Source organism: Bactrocera latifrons, unplaced genomic scaffold, assembly GCF_001853355.1.
Source record: "Bactrocera latifrons isolate USDA-ARS-PBARC rearing strain unplaced genomic scaffold, ASM185335v1 scaffold_31, whole genome shotgun sequence".
In the NCBI taxonomy this organism is placed as follows: Eukaryota; Metazoa; Arthropoda; class Insecta; order Diptera; family Tephritidae; genus Bactrocera; species Bactrocera latifrons.
Genome location: NW_017536741.1, coordinates 1,459,595 through 1,475,958, shown reverse-complemented (window position 1 = coordinate 1,475,958; position 16,364 = coordinate 1,459,595). Strand labels below are relative to the sequence as shown.

Below are 16,364 nucleotides of genomic sequence, written 5' to 3'. Positions count from 1 at the left end.
TAAATGTCTGCAAGTATATTTTATATGTATGTATAGGCCCATGTATATGTGTGTGTGTGTGAAGAAATACTCATTTTAGTATGYGCTTGGGAGTTGAGGTTGGCGCTGCGGTTGACTTTTGCAACTGTTTTTTCTGCCTATAGTTTTAGCCGAGGTGTACTCTAATAGGCATTWAGTGTTGTGTTTATAATTTTTGTCGACAGCATCGCGTAAACTGAGCTTTGCGCGAACGATTGTCGACGTTGTGAAACTGGTTTATAGTTTGTTTGAAATCCCTGGCGAGAGCGCTGACAGCGTCACCATTGCCTYGGCTGAGCCAATAATTCTCAGCTCAGCTGTTTGGTCTAAGTTTTTGCTTCCTACTTGGCTTGCCTGTTTATAAATCAGAAAGCATTATTAATTAACGTATCATATTTACATTGCTCAACACACACCGCTCCCCAAACACACACACACATATGCATGTACGTACAGCCTTACCAACATAGCTGCTTGCGCATATTTGTTTACCGCTTGGTTTTGTTGCTTGGCGCTCAGCGCGGAACGCTTTTGTTGTCAAGCCTCGCATAGTTTTTTCTGCTGACTCGGCGGTTTGCTGGCTGCTGACTGCTGACTGCTGGTGGGCTAGCGTAGTGCCAAACCGTGCGCGCGCCAGTCAGTTTGGTGGCAGCAGTGATTTCTTGCAGTTCAACGCAAACTCATTTCGAACATCAAAGCGCTTAGGCATACAGAAARCAAGAGCAGGAAATAAAAATTAGAAGCAAGAAAAATAGCCCGCATGTGAGCTGAACAATGCGCCGTSAAATGGTGAACGTCTTGTGCAACATGCAGCAGTCGGCAGCTTCATCAACAGTTGCGGCGCCGTTGCCCACGGCGAACTTCTAGGTAGACAAACGCTCCGTCAGTGAAGATGCGTCACTGAGGCATTCGCTCGGTGCGTTAGTCGGCCGCATAAGTTGATCTTTTGGCGCTTTCTTGTGCTATGCTTGCGGTGAAGTGTGCGGTATATATCGCCAGCGCGGACAATTCAGTCTGATTTGAACGCATTTCGCGTGCGGTTGGTGTATTGGAAGCGGTGATCGATCGTTCGTGCGCGCGCATGGCGAAGACGCGTGTGTGTGCAAGTGGCGCTACTCGCAAACTTAAGGCAAAAGTGTGCACCGTTACAGTGTTGCTTGAAGTGGTAGGGATTGTGGCAAAAGTAAATAAGTAAATATATAAATTGAAATTACATTTTAAGTGAATAAAGTGCAAATTGAGCGCGGTGGAAACGTTTTAGCAAGTAAAGTTAAAGCAAAGCAAGCTTATCATTTTTTTGTCGAACCTATTATATTACGAAAGTGTCTAAGCCACGCTAAGTGAGTATAAAGTGCGCGAGTAACTGAAAAAAAAAAAAAATTATAATAATAATTTTTGTGTTACGGTGCACGAAAGCGCAAAAATCTAATTTGAAATTTTATAGTTTGTTTGTTTTTGTGAAGAAGAGTTGAAATTGTTTGAGAATTTCAAAAAAAAATTTTGTGAAACGTTTGTTTTAAAGTTTTTGTGCGCAAAAATAGTAAAAAAAACATTGTTAGTAATAAAAAGTCACAATCTTTTCACACGCTCTTATCAGTTTGTTATCAGCMAATTCATTTCCTTTAAAATCCAAGTGCTGTCAATGTAATTCATGACTAAAGCACAACAAACATACAAGAATGGCTAAAAAAATCACAACAATGTCTTGCAGTGAACCCCTGGTATAAAGCTTTGACGGCGTCAAGTGCGTGACGCTATATTCAAGTTTTGCAAGAAAGCAAAAAAANNAAAAAAAAAATAAAAAAAAAAAAATTAAAATAAATTTTATTTTTAAGAACAACAGCAAAAACATAACGGCTCTTACAAGCCAACAAACTTTAGCGATTTTCTGCAAACTTTCATTTGTTAACCTTATAAATTGGCTGCCACAATGAGCCTCGCCGGCGCGAATCAATTAAATAATGTCAGACGTGTGTCACCGGTGATTTTATCGGCCACGTCGTGTGACTTGAATGCGRCGTTGGCGCCGGCAGCGGACAACACAGCGCAGTGGGAACAGAATTTCGAGGCGAAAATCAAAGATTTATCGCCCAGCGAGCAGGAGGCCGTACGCCGCTTYTGGAGGTAAGTTTTCAACATAAAATTTTAATAAATGAAAGTTACTGCGTGGGTGACAATAAAAAAAAAAAATAAATGAATTAAAATAAATTTTATAATAAAAATGCAAAGTAAGTAAGCAGTGCTGCAAATATGTTTAATCGTGTTTTTTTTTTTGTAAGCGCATTTGTGCTGAAGTGTCAATAAGCATTGAAATATTATTTTCGAATTTTTTCTCCGACAAAGCAGTACAAGTTCAGCCAGACTTCATGTAGTCTATGCTTATTTCCATGGGATTAAGTTGTTGTAGTAGCGTATCTAATTTRGAAAACACGACTCTACTGTCAAAACAATCAATCCACTTAATCTTATTTCCTTAAGCCGTATTATCTTTAATAGTGTGGATATATTTGAATSATGTTATCCGGCGCAATTGAGTGCTTGAGTGTTTTGAGATTTGTTTTCGAATAAATAATGCAAATAAAAAAATACTACTTTTACGGCAAACTTTTAATATTTAAACAAGAAAAAAAAAAGGTAACTTCCCCTACACCGTATCTATAATACCCTGCACAGGTGCGTTTTTATAGCAAAGAAGGGTATAAAAAGATAATTTTCAGATTTTGTTCGCTCAGYCTATATGKTAGCTATACGCTATAGTGGTCCGATTTAATGACTTCTTCGTAGACTGTTGCGAAGTCTTGAATAATAAGCAATGTCAAATTTCGGAACGATACCTGGTCAAATAAAAAASTTTTCCRTATAAGCACTTGAGTTGAATTGGTCASTTTATATGGTAGCTATGTATATGCTACAGTAGTCTGATTTAAAAAATTTCTTCGAAGGTTATGGCTGTGTCGCAGATAATAATCTATGCGCGATTTCGTAAAGATAGCCCGTCAAAGTCAAAAGTTTTCCTTACAAGAGGTTAATTCCGATCGTACAATTTGTATGACAGTTGTATGCCATATTGATCCAATATCGACGGTTCTGCCAATGAAGCAGTTTATTGGAAAGAAAAGCAAGTGTACAAAATTTCAGGGCTACATCTCAAAAACTGAGGAACTAATTCGCTTATATACAGACAGAGGGACAAAAGAACCGATAGACGAACATGACTAAAGCGACTTAACTCGTCACGYTGGTCATTTATATATCGTCACCTAAAATGCAAAATAACGTAACATCACTTTTCATAAATTTATAGGCGAAGGAAAACCGATAGTTGAAATCACTCTTATTGATAAAAACAAGAGTTTTGGTTATAAAATGGTTATATATTGSTTATATCTGCCTACGGAAGYTGAAAATGTTATGCTAYATATACATATGTAATATGATGCAGCGAATTCTAAGAAATAAAAAAACTCAATTTCTATTATTTTAATGATACGTTGCTTTGCATTTATTTTACGATACGACATGCACCTTATAGGGTTTTCCATGTATCCTTTTGGGTATTAAAAATTTTGATGCAAACTTAAGATCTCCGTTCAGGTCATAAAAATATATTTATGAAAGCCACTAACAATAACTATAAATATAGTTTAATTCCGGTTTTAATATTTTACGATTTTGGTTGTTATTWCGTATTTTCTAATTCTGCTTTGCTAAATTTTCATTGGAGACAAAATTTGAGTTGAGTATAACATAAATAATTTATTCGTCTAAAAACCCCTCCTCATTATTATTTCTCAATTATAGAAATAAATTATTTGAAGTAGTTTTTTTTTACCTTTTCATTAAAATTTTTTCCATATTAAAAGTCGTCTGTTTTCTCTCTCCGCGTTGTTCTAACAAAAAAAAAAATGTACGAAGCATTAAAAACTAATTATGACGCACACAACTCGAGTCAAAACAAAAGCTATTTGAATACCAAGGCATTACCCTTGCTTAGAAAACTATTTTTCAGACAATCGAAATTAATTATGAAGTGATTTCCAAAAGAAGGAGACTTAAACTTGAAAGGGTGAAATGTCTGAAATGAAAAATGGAAAGAACTGTAAAGTGTCAGACTCTCCAATGTAAAAATAAACCAAAGGTAAGAGAAAATAAACCAAAATTAAAAATAATGGAAAATGAAGGAAAATAACGAAAGGGCTGACACACAGGAGACTTATCATGCTCAATAATAGAAAAGCATTGACTTTGTTGATGGCGAAAAGCGAAGAAAAGTGCTAAAATACCGACAAAGAGTTCTAAAAGAAGAGCGTTATGAACTTTGGCTGTCATAGAATTAGGGAATGCCAACAAAGGAATACTGGGAGAAGCTACATATCTACACAAACTGAATTCTAAATATCGGTTTAGCTTTGTGAGAGATTTCATTAAGAAGAGTTTTTCTGAGACTGTTTTCAGTTTTGAGGTGTATTTTCTTAAATATTTTTATATAAAAAATTCGGATTTCGAAAAACATTTTTTACATAAATACCGTATTAAATTAAATTTTTCCATAAGAGTATAAAAGCAAAAACTGTGTTCCCCATTTCAAAAATTATTCTAATATCGGAAATTTATGTGCCCCTCAGCGGCGTCACTTGTTGTTCTTCGCCTCAAATTTGTAATCCCATTGATGCATAGATATGTACTATAATGCAGCCTTCAAGCAGCCTGTGGCAGCATATAAATTTTTTAATATATATTTTCACTTTTTACGCCAACTTCGACAGCCATAAATCAGCACGTCTATAAATTATGTTATTTTCATAATATTTTCCCAACCAAGTGGCTGCTTAAGGGCCAAAGGCAACAGCCATAAGCCACTGCCAACGAGCGTGCAGCAGCGTGGCAGCATTCTGGGCGCCTGTTATGCTTAATTTAATGACAGCGAACATTCAACATAATGTGGCATCGCGCACTGTGTGGCTGAGTTGGCTGCACACACATGCAAACATGTAGAGCGCCAAAGAAAGCGCGCTCCATGGCGGCCAAAATAATAGCTGCAGCTATATGTGGATCTGTGTGTGTGTGTGTGTGTGCTCATTTGGTTGGCGTCGCTGGCATTCCCATTTCTTTGCCACATCCAATGCAATTAATTATGAAAATCTGTTGCATCTGTTGATGATGCATGTTGCTGCCGTTGAATGATGCGTGAAATGTTGCGCGCCAATTCCAAGTGGTTTATTCTCAATTCTCCTGGATCRTATAGTTCTTCTTGTTACAAGCAAATTTTAATTGTAATGTTCACATTTTTATATTTTCTGTAAGTCGTGTATTTTATTAATTGGATTTTTGTAAATTTTTTGCTCGTTGCAGGTCGGTGGTGATGCGCAATGCACCGCGTCTCTTTGGCGAAGAAAATGGTGAGTGAAATGTYCTTGTAAAAATAATTAAATACGCTATTGGTGTTTTAGAGATGTGTTGCTTGCATWACATTAGGGTGGTAAAATAAAAATAAAYGAATGTTGAGCAGAAAGACCGTTARATAGAGGAACTACACGTTACGCTCATACTTGGAGAACCTTTCATAGAGGTATCTCTCAACCCATTCCTTAGAATGCGAAGGCAAAAAATGCAATCGTTTATTTTTAATCACCTTGACATACATATAATTATTAAAGGTATTTGTGTAAGYAAAAATACACAGGGTGGATCGATTTTCAACTTTTAGGCAACAGAAGCCACATCTGATCTCGTTTAAGTCAGATATCGTCACCTAAAATGCAAAACGACGTAACAGAGCTTTTCATAAGTTTACAGTCGAAGGAAAAACSATGTAAGAGAAATCAGTCAAGTTGAAAGGAAACTTGAGTTTTGGTTATAAAATGCTTATATAGTGGTTACACTCATATTGAATAAAAATTTGGTTACAAAATGGTTATATATTCGTTAAAATATTTGAATGGACTCCAGGCCGTTAGTCTATAAGACTACTAAAATTTCAAAAAGTTGTTGAATGAAATCGGAGGGATTCATATTTTCCCACCAGTTTCGATTTAATGGAATCAAGCAATGAATATGAAAATATATCAMTATATATAAAACATGTTTTGAGAGTGAAAAAATCATTTCGAGAAATTCAAAGCTGTAATAGTCCTATCATATGAATATTCATTTTACGAGAGAGAGTTGATTTTATACTATTTTCCATTGCATGCTTTCAGTGTCCTATACTTCTTCTCTACTTAATATGAGCGATTTTCGTGATGTGGCTATAATGGAATAGATACTGTGAAATTTCACCTTGCATGGAGACAGAAAAAACTTTAACTTCGGTATTAGAGACACCTTCACACATACAAATGAAGAATTGTATGGAAAATTACTTGATTCCAACCGTTCTGTTTGTATGGTGGCTTTATGTTAAAGTGACTCGATCTGAACGATTTTTTCGGYGATTGCATCATTGTCTGAGGTAATAATCCCTRTCAAATGTCGTGAAGATATCTCGTCAAATGAAAAAGTTTTCCATACAAGCACCCGATTTTGATTGTTCAGTTTGTATGTTAGCTATATGCAATAGTGCTTCGATATCGGTCATTCAAATGAGTAGCTACTTGATCAAAAAAGGACGCATGACAATTTTAAGATCGTTATCTCAAAAACTGACGGACTTGTTAGCATATATACAAACAGACGCCCAGACAGACATGGCTAAATCGACTCAGTTCGTTAGGTTACCCATTAGTAACTGAACAATCAGTTTAGTTTTTGGCGTAAATTTAACATTCTTTCCACAATATTTATATATATATGTAATTAGAAGGGTCTCTGATTGTTCCTTTTGGGTGTTAGAAACAATATACCCTATTCAGAGTATAGAACGACTTTATTCATTTATAATGAAGTTCTTTTGTACACATTTATAACTGAAGAATTATCTCAAAATTTATTTATTTCTGTTCACCACGATGATGAACATAATTCTTTTCATTAAAACTCATTCACTCGAACGAGTTAACAAAGTAATCATTACAGTGGAAAAGTAAATAACAACAAATACTCATGCCAAGTAGAAACTGAACAATGTTTGATCTTGAAACGATCTTGATTGCATTATACTCATACTATAAAAAGTAGAGAGTGAGCTATTTTGATGATTATTCTTCTAATTGCTTTGACGTGCAGTTTCGATGAGCTCATGTTGGTTATAAAAAAATGTTGTTAGATGCCTGGGGATCTATGTAAAGCGGATGCTTTTCAACTGCCGAGTAATTTCTGCGCCGAATTTCTTCCAAATGCCAGTGCGAAAAGCTTAATTGGGTTTATAATAAGGAAAGTTTATGAAAAAAAAAAAAACATAAAATGAGTTTAATAGTAAAATGGAAGTTCATGACAATAAAGCACCTGCCTTTGCTATAATTGCCTTTGAAGCACTTAGTTTAAAGTTATTTTAAAGTAATTGACACTTTGAAGCTTTTCGCACATTTTGGCGGATWTTAGTAATATGAATCGATATTTTATCAATCAAGGTCAGACAAAAGATAGTTGAATGGTAGCGTCAAATGTAACTAATGCTGAAACGCTTGATTTTGTAAGAAAAACTGCGTTGGCGTCAAAATTTGGACGCAATGGAGGTGTGAATGAGAAATTGGTTTTAACTGCCGTTTTTGTGTTCAAATTTATGAATGAAGTCACCATGAGTTAATACAACAAAAATATTGTTATTTTTATTGCATGTTTACGCTACCAGTGACTAAATATACGTTTCTTATGCATAGAGTTGACAAAGCCCTGAGAGTAACTGGTTTTTTTGAAAATTCGAAAAAAATTARTTAGTCAACAATATTTATAYTAAAAAAAATTTTTTTTCTGATTTTTGTTTTTACAGATTGAATCAGTATATTTTGGCTAATACACCTACTAGCCGTTTTCACATTAGCTATTTTTGGTTGTGATATATTCGAATGCGTTTGTAGACGAGTGTGGGTGGACTTGCAGCGAGTTGCAATCGATTTGGTGTTAGCTACAATTTGGGTGATTGAAATGATAAGCTGGTTTTAAATGGCGCAATGTTTACGTCTAGATAAAAACTGGCTGCGATATTAAAAACAAAAATTTGTTGATTTTGATTGCCACCTCCAGCACTTGGCAGAGCTAAAATATAACAGAATTTTTCTTATTTTTTAATTTTTATTGTTTGCTTATATTTTTTTAATAATTATTTAAATAACCAAGAATGCAATCAGCAAGCTGTGCAGCAATTTCGTTCGGAAACTGCAATTTTCCCAACATTTCCCACTTACATCCGGTCGCATGTCGCCAGCATTTAGTTTAGCTTTGTTTGCTTGTTGCCGTTGCTAYTTACAACAACAGTTAATTAAATAATGCTATTAACCTTTTTTAGTTTGTGTGGGCGCTAAAGTAATTACGAATTCAAAATGATTTATTTATTGCATACCCARAGTGGCAACGCTGTAACTCATCACCGGCTTGGTTTGTAAGATTTTTTCCGCACAAAACCAAAAAACTGAAAAACAAAATAATGACTTTTATTGCGTAACTGCACAACTTTGTTGTTGCTAGCGGCTATTAAACGTCTCAATTTACACATTTCACGAGCATAAAAATGGCAACTCGGCTCTGTGCGAGCGCGAGATTTTTTCCACGAGTTTTTCACTTGTGCGCTTGCCAACTGCAGCGCGGCTGCTGCAACGGAAATTGCGGCCATAAATTTTACGTCATCAATTTTTGGTTATATGGCGTTTATTCGTTGATAAATTTTTCCATSTGAGCGCAATATGTTTCAGATTTATTTGCGGTTTTTAATACCYTGAACAGAACTGAATGAACTATTCATTGTTTTTTGTTTTTTAGATTTCCATCTGAAATTTCGTGCACCCACTTTTCTTGCCAATTGTCGGAACCGCCGATATTGGACAACTATAGCTTATAGCTGCCATACAAACTGAAGATCGCAATTAAGAGTTTGCTTGGAAAGCTGTTTCGTTTGACGAGATATCCTCAAGAAATTTGGCACTGATTGTTGCTTAAAGCAAATTGAAATCAAAATCGAGTTCCCGTTAGGAATATATGGCATTTGTGAAGGGTATTATAGCTTTGATGCAACTGAWGTTAACGTTTTTTCTTGTTTTGTGTCGATTTTTTGAAAAACTCTTTGTTGCATTTATTTGTTAAGGTCTTTCGCCAGTTTTGCAGTCACTGCCTTGCCGCTTTTGGCAGCACATATGCGTTGGTAACCGCTGCATTCGTGCTGCGTGGGTTGCTGTGCTGTTGCAACACTGTTGTCGCTGCTAGAAAAAACTGAAAATGTTAGAAGAAACTCTTATTTTTTCTAACAATTGTTTTGAGCAACAAAATATATATTTTTGGATCATTRTTAGTTTTTTTGATTGCTTGGCTCATTGTTTGTTGCAGCTGCAAGCAAATTTGTATGTAGTTTTTGTTAAAATGGCATAAGTAAATATTAACATGTATTTGATTTAAGCTTTCCAAACCTTTTTYGACGCTGCGCCTGAGCAATTTGCCAAACGTTTTGCTGCCATTTATGCCGAGATCGCGGTTTTGAGCTTGAATATCATAAATTTCTTGCATTTAATGGCAATTGCTTGCCATACGCCGGCAGCAGTGATGCCACATTTTGTAACTGTTTACATATTTTTTTATGGTTTGTTGCCATGTGGGTGTTGTAGACCACGATCCTAATTGTAGGTTAAATTGGCTTGTTGTTGTAAAAAAAAAACAAAAAAATCAATGCTGGTTGAAGTTTTCATTGCTGCGCTTGTGATTTTGATAGTTTCTGCTTATACTTTTTGTATAACTGGGTTCTAAAATTTGTTGTTGGGAGTTATAGGGTGGTCAATGGCACTTAAGTCTAAAGTTGCAACCATCTGCCGCATAATTTCTGGTAAAAGTAATTGAGTAGTCGAAAAAGTCTTTTCGTATTTTGACAATAGATGCCRTTGCAGTCGTATATCCTTAGTGCTACCAATCATCAGATTACCATATAATAAAAAAAAAAAAAATAAAAATAAGTGGAAGTTTGATTAGAAATACGAAAACACTTTTTGACCACCCAATATTCATTCATTCAAAACTTCTAACTTATATAAAATTATTGGAAGTACCTAACCTCATCTAGCTCAGTATTAACGGTTTTAAGTATTAACAAGTGAAAAAATTATAATTCTTGTGCCATACAAAACGCTTAAAAGGCTTACTGCAAAGCAAAATTAGCCATATACAAGCATATGGTGCAAAGGCTGTGCAGCTAACCCCTTGGGTATGAATGCTACAACTTAATTTATACTTTATAACCAAAAGTCCGTTGATATTGAGAACAAAAACACAATAATAACAGTAGAAATAAAGCTAAGGCCAAATAAAAACCAACAAAATACGAGCGCGCAACATTAAACCAGAAAAAAATAATGAAAAAATAACAGAAAAGSTMATAAAAGCMAAATTGCACCCAACGATATGCAACTTGCAACGTGCAATGAGCCGACAAGCGACCTCCTCACGTAGCTGCACGCATACCATACCGCAAGCACGAATGTAAACAAGCGTCGAAATCAATACGAATTAACAACAACACCTAGCAAAGCCGCTGTCCACGTCGCCAACGGTTGGCCAMAGCGCGCCACGTTCGCTTGTCCATCGATCATAATTCCATGTGGCTAAAAACCGCAGAAACCAAGTCAATATCGCCACACGTATGTGTGCCGCATGTTGCAATCAACAATTTACACTGCGCGTGCGAGTGTGTGTGTTTGAGTGCGCACATGTATTTATGTGTGTCAAATTTAATGACTAAATTATTTGTGGAGGTGGCGTGGAACAGAAAATCAAGTAAGGCAACAAAGCGCAGCGAAAGACGCGTGAAAACGAGACGCCCAAGCTACCAAGCGTGCAACATACCAACACACATACATACATACATATGTGGTAAAGCGCAACAAGCTGAATGAAACAGTAACAATAAACGGCAATAATTGCTATAAAAAATGCCAAGTGGGCGCATGCGTGACGGCTGGCAAGCATTTATTTAGTCTTAGGGCGCGTCAAAAAGAAGAGGAAGTCACTTAAAAGTTGTGACAATGAGGAAAGCTGCTGCATGCATTGAAAATGACATAARTAACAGTAACACTGACAACAACAAGAAATGCTGCAGCCGAAATTCCGCCTAAAACGCGCATTGAATGGCTGGTGACACGCTGCTTTCGTTGTATGTGTTGTTGGTAGGCGCTTTTCGGTTTGACCAGTGCATGCCAACAACACCAATGCCGCGCAACACAAAAAATGCATAATAGCCGCTGACGATTACAAAGCACGTTTTTACGGTAGCCTTTGACAACAGCATCAAGCAGTAATGCTGGGCCGGGAAGCTCTGTCGCGTGCGATGAATGAAGTTCGTTGCAGTAGCTGCTGCGCGTCGGCCGTAAAGCTCGAAGATATTTAATGGTAACGTGCCTCAGCAGCAGCTGCTAACGTTTTGACAGCCACTTTCGGACGGACAGTCAGCGTTTTCTGCGCTTTAATGAAGTTGAAATTCGCGGATTAAAAATGCAAAGCACGTTGCCACCTTCACTTGCAATTCTGTTTTCCAATTTAAACACACGAGCGCTTTTTTGTTGTTTTTCGCTTCTTTCTGTTGTGCTGCAAAACCACGCTTTCGGTTTTGCGCATTGCACGCTGACGGTGGAGACTGAAGTGTGGAGGCTGTTCGTGCTGCGGTTGTCGTTCACTTTCTCACTTTCCGTGAAGGCGTTGAATCATTTGTATGCATTAATACCGTTAATTTAACATTATTTATTTTTTTCAAGTTTAAAATACAATTTGACACTTTTCTTTTCATATTTTCGTTTTTTAAGTAAGTCCAATGTTCTATATGTATAGTCGGAAAATTTTTTTCGTATTTCTAATCAAACTTCAACTTATTTTCCTATATTTATACTAAAAAATAAATAAACAAATATGTACCATTTTCGTCAACCGTTTATACGCTAGAGACATTATTCCATCAGTGTAAAACTTTTCTGGTTTCTCGGCGAAAAACTTCGACAAGTCATTTTCAGAGGCTTCTCTTGAAGCCAACTCCATTAAGGGAGTTCTGCATTGACCGAAACAAATGGTAGTCCGTTGTTGCAAGGTCAGGGCTATGTTATGGATGCGTCAGAACTTCCCAGCCAAACTCTCGCAGCTTTTGCCGGGTCATCAAAGATATGTGTGGTCTAGCCTTGTTATGATGGAAGACGAAGCCATCTCTATTGATCAGCTCTGGCCTTTGTTTCGATTGCTTGCTTCAATCTCATCAGTTGTTGACAGTAAAATGTAGAATCAATTATTCGTTCAGGCTGGAACAGCTCATAGTTGATGATCCTTTCCAATCTCACAAAATGCTCAGCATAACCTAGTCCTTATTTATTTCCAAAAAAATAAACCAAGCGTGAAGTATTTTATTCACCTATTTCTATTGTAATAACCACAACCGTATGTGTAGTACTCAGCACTCACTCTCTTACCTTATCGCCTCTGACTAAAATAGTTCTCAGTTAAAAGCTGATAAGAACTATGCCCATTTAGATAAAAACAAACGTTGCTTATCAGACATTTGCGCGATCTGCTTTGTGCTTTACACCGCTAGCCGCTTGCAAGGGGAGCCTTCACTTTCGGACTATTAACTCATTCTATAAACAGAGATTACGCGATATGAAGGCATGCATTTCATTAAAAGGCACACAAACAAGTTGGGAGTCGGTAGAGGGACGACAGCTAGGTAGGGAAACACTGATAAAATTTTATACTTTTATATTTTGACTGAAAGTGTAGTTGGACGTGTAAACGACACGAGTAATATGTCGGTGGTGTGGCAGTAAGGTGCGCGTTTTGAAGCAATTAAAGAGTGAAAACTAGAATTCTTGGAAATGCGCTGTTTGAATACGAAAAAAATGAAAATTTAAGCGAGTGTTCGAATGTGTTTCAAGTTCACAAATTTGCAAAATTATTTGGCGCGTTACAAAATCGGTTTCTGTGCTTATTTAAAGTGTTCGTAATGCTTTCGAGCGCGTTGCTCCTATTGTGGGTTGGCTTGTGGTATTTTAGCAAACGTGCCGCAGTGGATGGCAAGACGAGAAGCGTTTTGGAGCACAAGCAATTGAAGAGGCTCAGAGAGCTGGCAAGTAAGACCAAGTAACTATATGTATCAAATATGTAAATGATTTCTGATTGTCTTTGCTAAGTATTGTTGTGGTTTTTTGTAAGCAAAAAATAATTATATTTTAAAAAAATTTTTTTTGATTCATGATAGTTTCACTTCGACGGCAGCGCCAGCAGTAACGGCCAAGCTGCTAATGTCAGGTGTGGCACAACAAAGCATCCCAGCTGCCTTAATGGGTTTGATTGTGTATAATGTATTTAAATTCCCTCCAGCGCTCTGTGTCTTCAAGCCAAGCGCAAGATTTACGACCATGAATAAGTGGCCAATTCTTTTGGCTCGTTGCTTAGTTATGCCTGATTGCGCGATTCGACAACGATTTCATTTATTTGTTTGCTCGTTTGTTGCTTGCTTCGTTGCGATCTGCGCTTGAATTTACTCTGACGTTACTTGCATCAAATCACCTTCAAAGTATTCCAAGAATCGCTTACATTTCATTATAGTCGCTGATGTTGCTGAACTTGAGCGCGCAGAGCACAGAGACGTGTCTCGAATTTCAAACTTGACCTTGAAAATGACATGTATACAAATGAGAAAATGGCGAGTTTTAATAATAATAACTTTTTATTGTATCTCCGCTTTATGCTTTTATTGTCTGTTGATCTTGCATTTTTGCACACATCTTCGTCTGACGATCGACGCTGCTTTGTGTGCAGTCGTTCGCCGTGCTTCAAGTGTGGTCGACAGGGGCAGCGATTTGGTTTGGGAACTTCTTGCATTCTTATATTGTTATGATATATATGTTCTTAGTTTTGTCTCATTTACGCTTTCTTTGGGAGTATTTAAAATTTCTTTCCTGCTAGGCGTACAATAACTTTTATGTAGGTTGATTCTGAACAACTTTTCCTAAGGGACTATGGGTCTAACACCGGTTTCGAGCCATCGAGTTTTAAAGCGAAGAAAAATCTAAATAATCGGTTGTATAACAGTTATGGGGATATAGTGAGGTGCTGTCCGATTCTGATAAAGTATACAATAGAATATCAATAAATAGCTAGGAATTAATTTTCCTTCGATAATTCATAGCAAAGCCTAGTATCTTTCTACCTACATTACATCTGTAAATTACAAATAAGTAATCTCAATTTCTTGTGTGTAGTTCCAAAGCCAGAGAACACAGTGGGAGAAGACCAGCATCACTGCTCAGATATAAGAAGTATAAGAATGAGGCTTACCGATCGATAGGTTACCTAGTCTTTAATTTGCTTTCCTGAGCTCCTTAAATAAATAAACTTAATAATTGTGAGTTGTTTTATAAGAATAAGGAGAAAAATTTCTCCCTCTTATACAATTTTTTGATTATTTTTGTTATTCCTCCGGCGGAATTGCATTTCAGTGCTGCCAAGAATGTCTCGAGTAATCTACACCGTGTGTGGTTGCTGAAATTGCCACTTAGGCGCGCGCACGCTCACTCACTCCATTCAAGACGCCGCATCAAACAGCTATTTATATAGCCAAGCGCCCCTACATCCACTCGTGCATGCCACCGCCAAACTTCCCTGCATCAAAATATTTACCTATTGTGAACGTGCTTTGTGGGAGTTTGTTTACCAGGCATGCCTTTGAATGTATGCACCAGCGCCGCTTTGCTTGCCTCGAGTATATATTTTTTAAGCTTACATAGCGTCATAAAATATGTAAAGTCTGCAGTTTTGTCCGCCCAGTCGGCATTTGTGCCGCCTTTGACTGCAGTGCCTTTCTTACATTTATTAGCAAAGTGTTTCCGCTTGCTTGGCAGCACTTTTTGTTATTATAATTTACTATATCCACCATGACTAGCCATAAACAATTTACGTAGTATTTATTTTTATGAGCACATTTTACATTTAAACACTTATTGCTTGTTTTTTTCTAAACGATAACTTCTTTTGCTTATCTCTCTTTGCTGTAGGTCGTCTGCCACAATTGTATGCCGGCAATTCGGCTGTGGCGTCTGCCGCTGCCGCGGCGAATGTACGCAACTGCAATTGCTGTCCGTACGGTTACCACATCGATTTGGATTTTGTGCGCTACTGTGAATCGCTGGCCAATGCCAAGCCATCGGAGGAGGAGTTGCAGCGGCGCAGTCGGCGGCGCTCGCGCAAATCAATGGAATTCATGCTGGGTCTGGACGCAATGTTCGAGCAATGGGATGCCGCTGCACGGGTGCAGGCCGTGCCAGAGGTGAGTGAGTGCGCAAAAGGCGTGTGTGTGTGCCGTTGTTTTTAGTGTTGCATGCTATAAACGATAAGCGCTGTGGCGCGCAAACCTATTGAATGGCGGCGTTTCCAAAGTCAAATTGCCAAGTCGAGGCATTTAATTGAGTTTTGCGCGCTTGTTGGCGCAAACCCCAGTCCCGGCTTGCCGTAAAATCTAATGGATTTGTTGTTGTTTTTATTTATTTATTTCGCTGCATGCAAAGATGGAAGAATGTGCTGTGGGTATGCCGACGCCGACGCCGGAGTGCCTGCTATGATTAATAGTTTATGTTGGGTTAAAGGCTGACTTTGAAAATTTATTTCAATGCCGCGTTAGAGGGCAATGCTGCGGTTTCTCAATAACTAAGCCAGCTTTAATGTCGATGTTATGGATATTGGCAGATTGAGTTGCTGGCTCAGTGTGATATTTGGCATAGTATGGTATTCATTTCCAAGTTTTTGCTTAGAGACTGTATGGACTTGATCAAACGAATAACTTGGCAGATGGAAATATATAGAAATTTGTTTCTAGAATGAAAATAATATAACGATGTTTATTATTTCACAAATTGTCTGTCCTTCTCATTAGATAAATATCTGAAGTAATATATTTGATTTATAAGTGAATAATATAGTATTTAATAATTTTATAAACATTTCGAGAATTGTAAGTAACAGAGCGAACGCCAGAAAATGTTAACGACATCATTGATATGAGAGCATCTATCCTGATCGATACTGCCTCATTTTCAGTTTGCGTACTCACATTAATCATACTTAAAAGGCTTGGTTAGAGAAAGAGAGAAAGGGAGAGATAGAAAGGTGGAGAGAGAGAGTTTTCTACAGAATATGTTGAAATTATCCGCTTGTTTAAAAAAGGGAAAGAAAGATCTAAAATGCAATTAGTTTCCCTGTCGAATGAATGAAAATATTATTTTTCGACAATGGCTTCCTGT

The 16,364-nt window shown here is 37.2% G+C and overlaps 1 protein-coding gene across 1 annotated transcript; it reads left to right on the top strand.

The window, feature by feature from the left end:
• The first annotated feature begins 1,806 nt into the window (after positions 1-1,806).
• Positions 1,807-15,964, top strand: LOC108970806. The gene is made up of 4 exons (XM_018936434.1): positions 1,807-2,142; positions 5,371-5,417; positions 15,123-15,394; positions 15,633-15,964. The coding sequence occupies exons 1-4, from the start codon at positions 1,949-1,951 to the stop codon at positions 15,684-15,686; spliced, it is 567 nt and encodes a 188-aa protein (XP_018791979.1). The 5' UTR covers positions 1,807-1,948; the 3' UTR covers positions 15,687-15,964.
• The last annotated feature ends 400 nt before the right edge of the window (positions 15,965-16,364 follow it).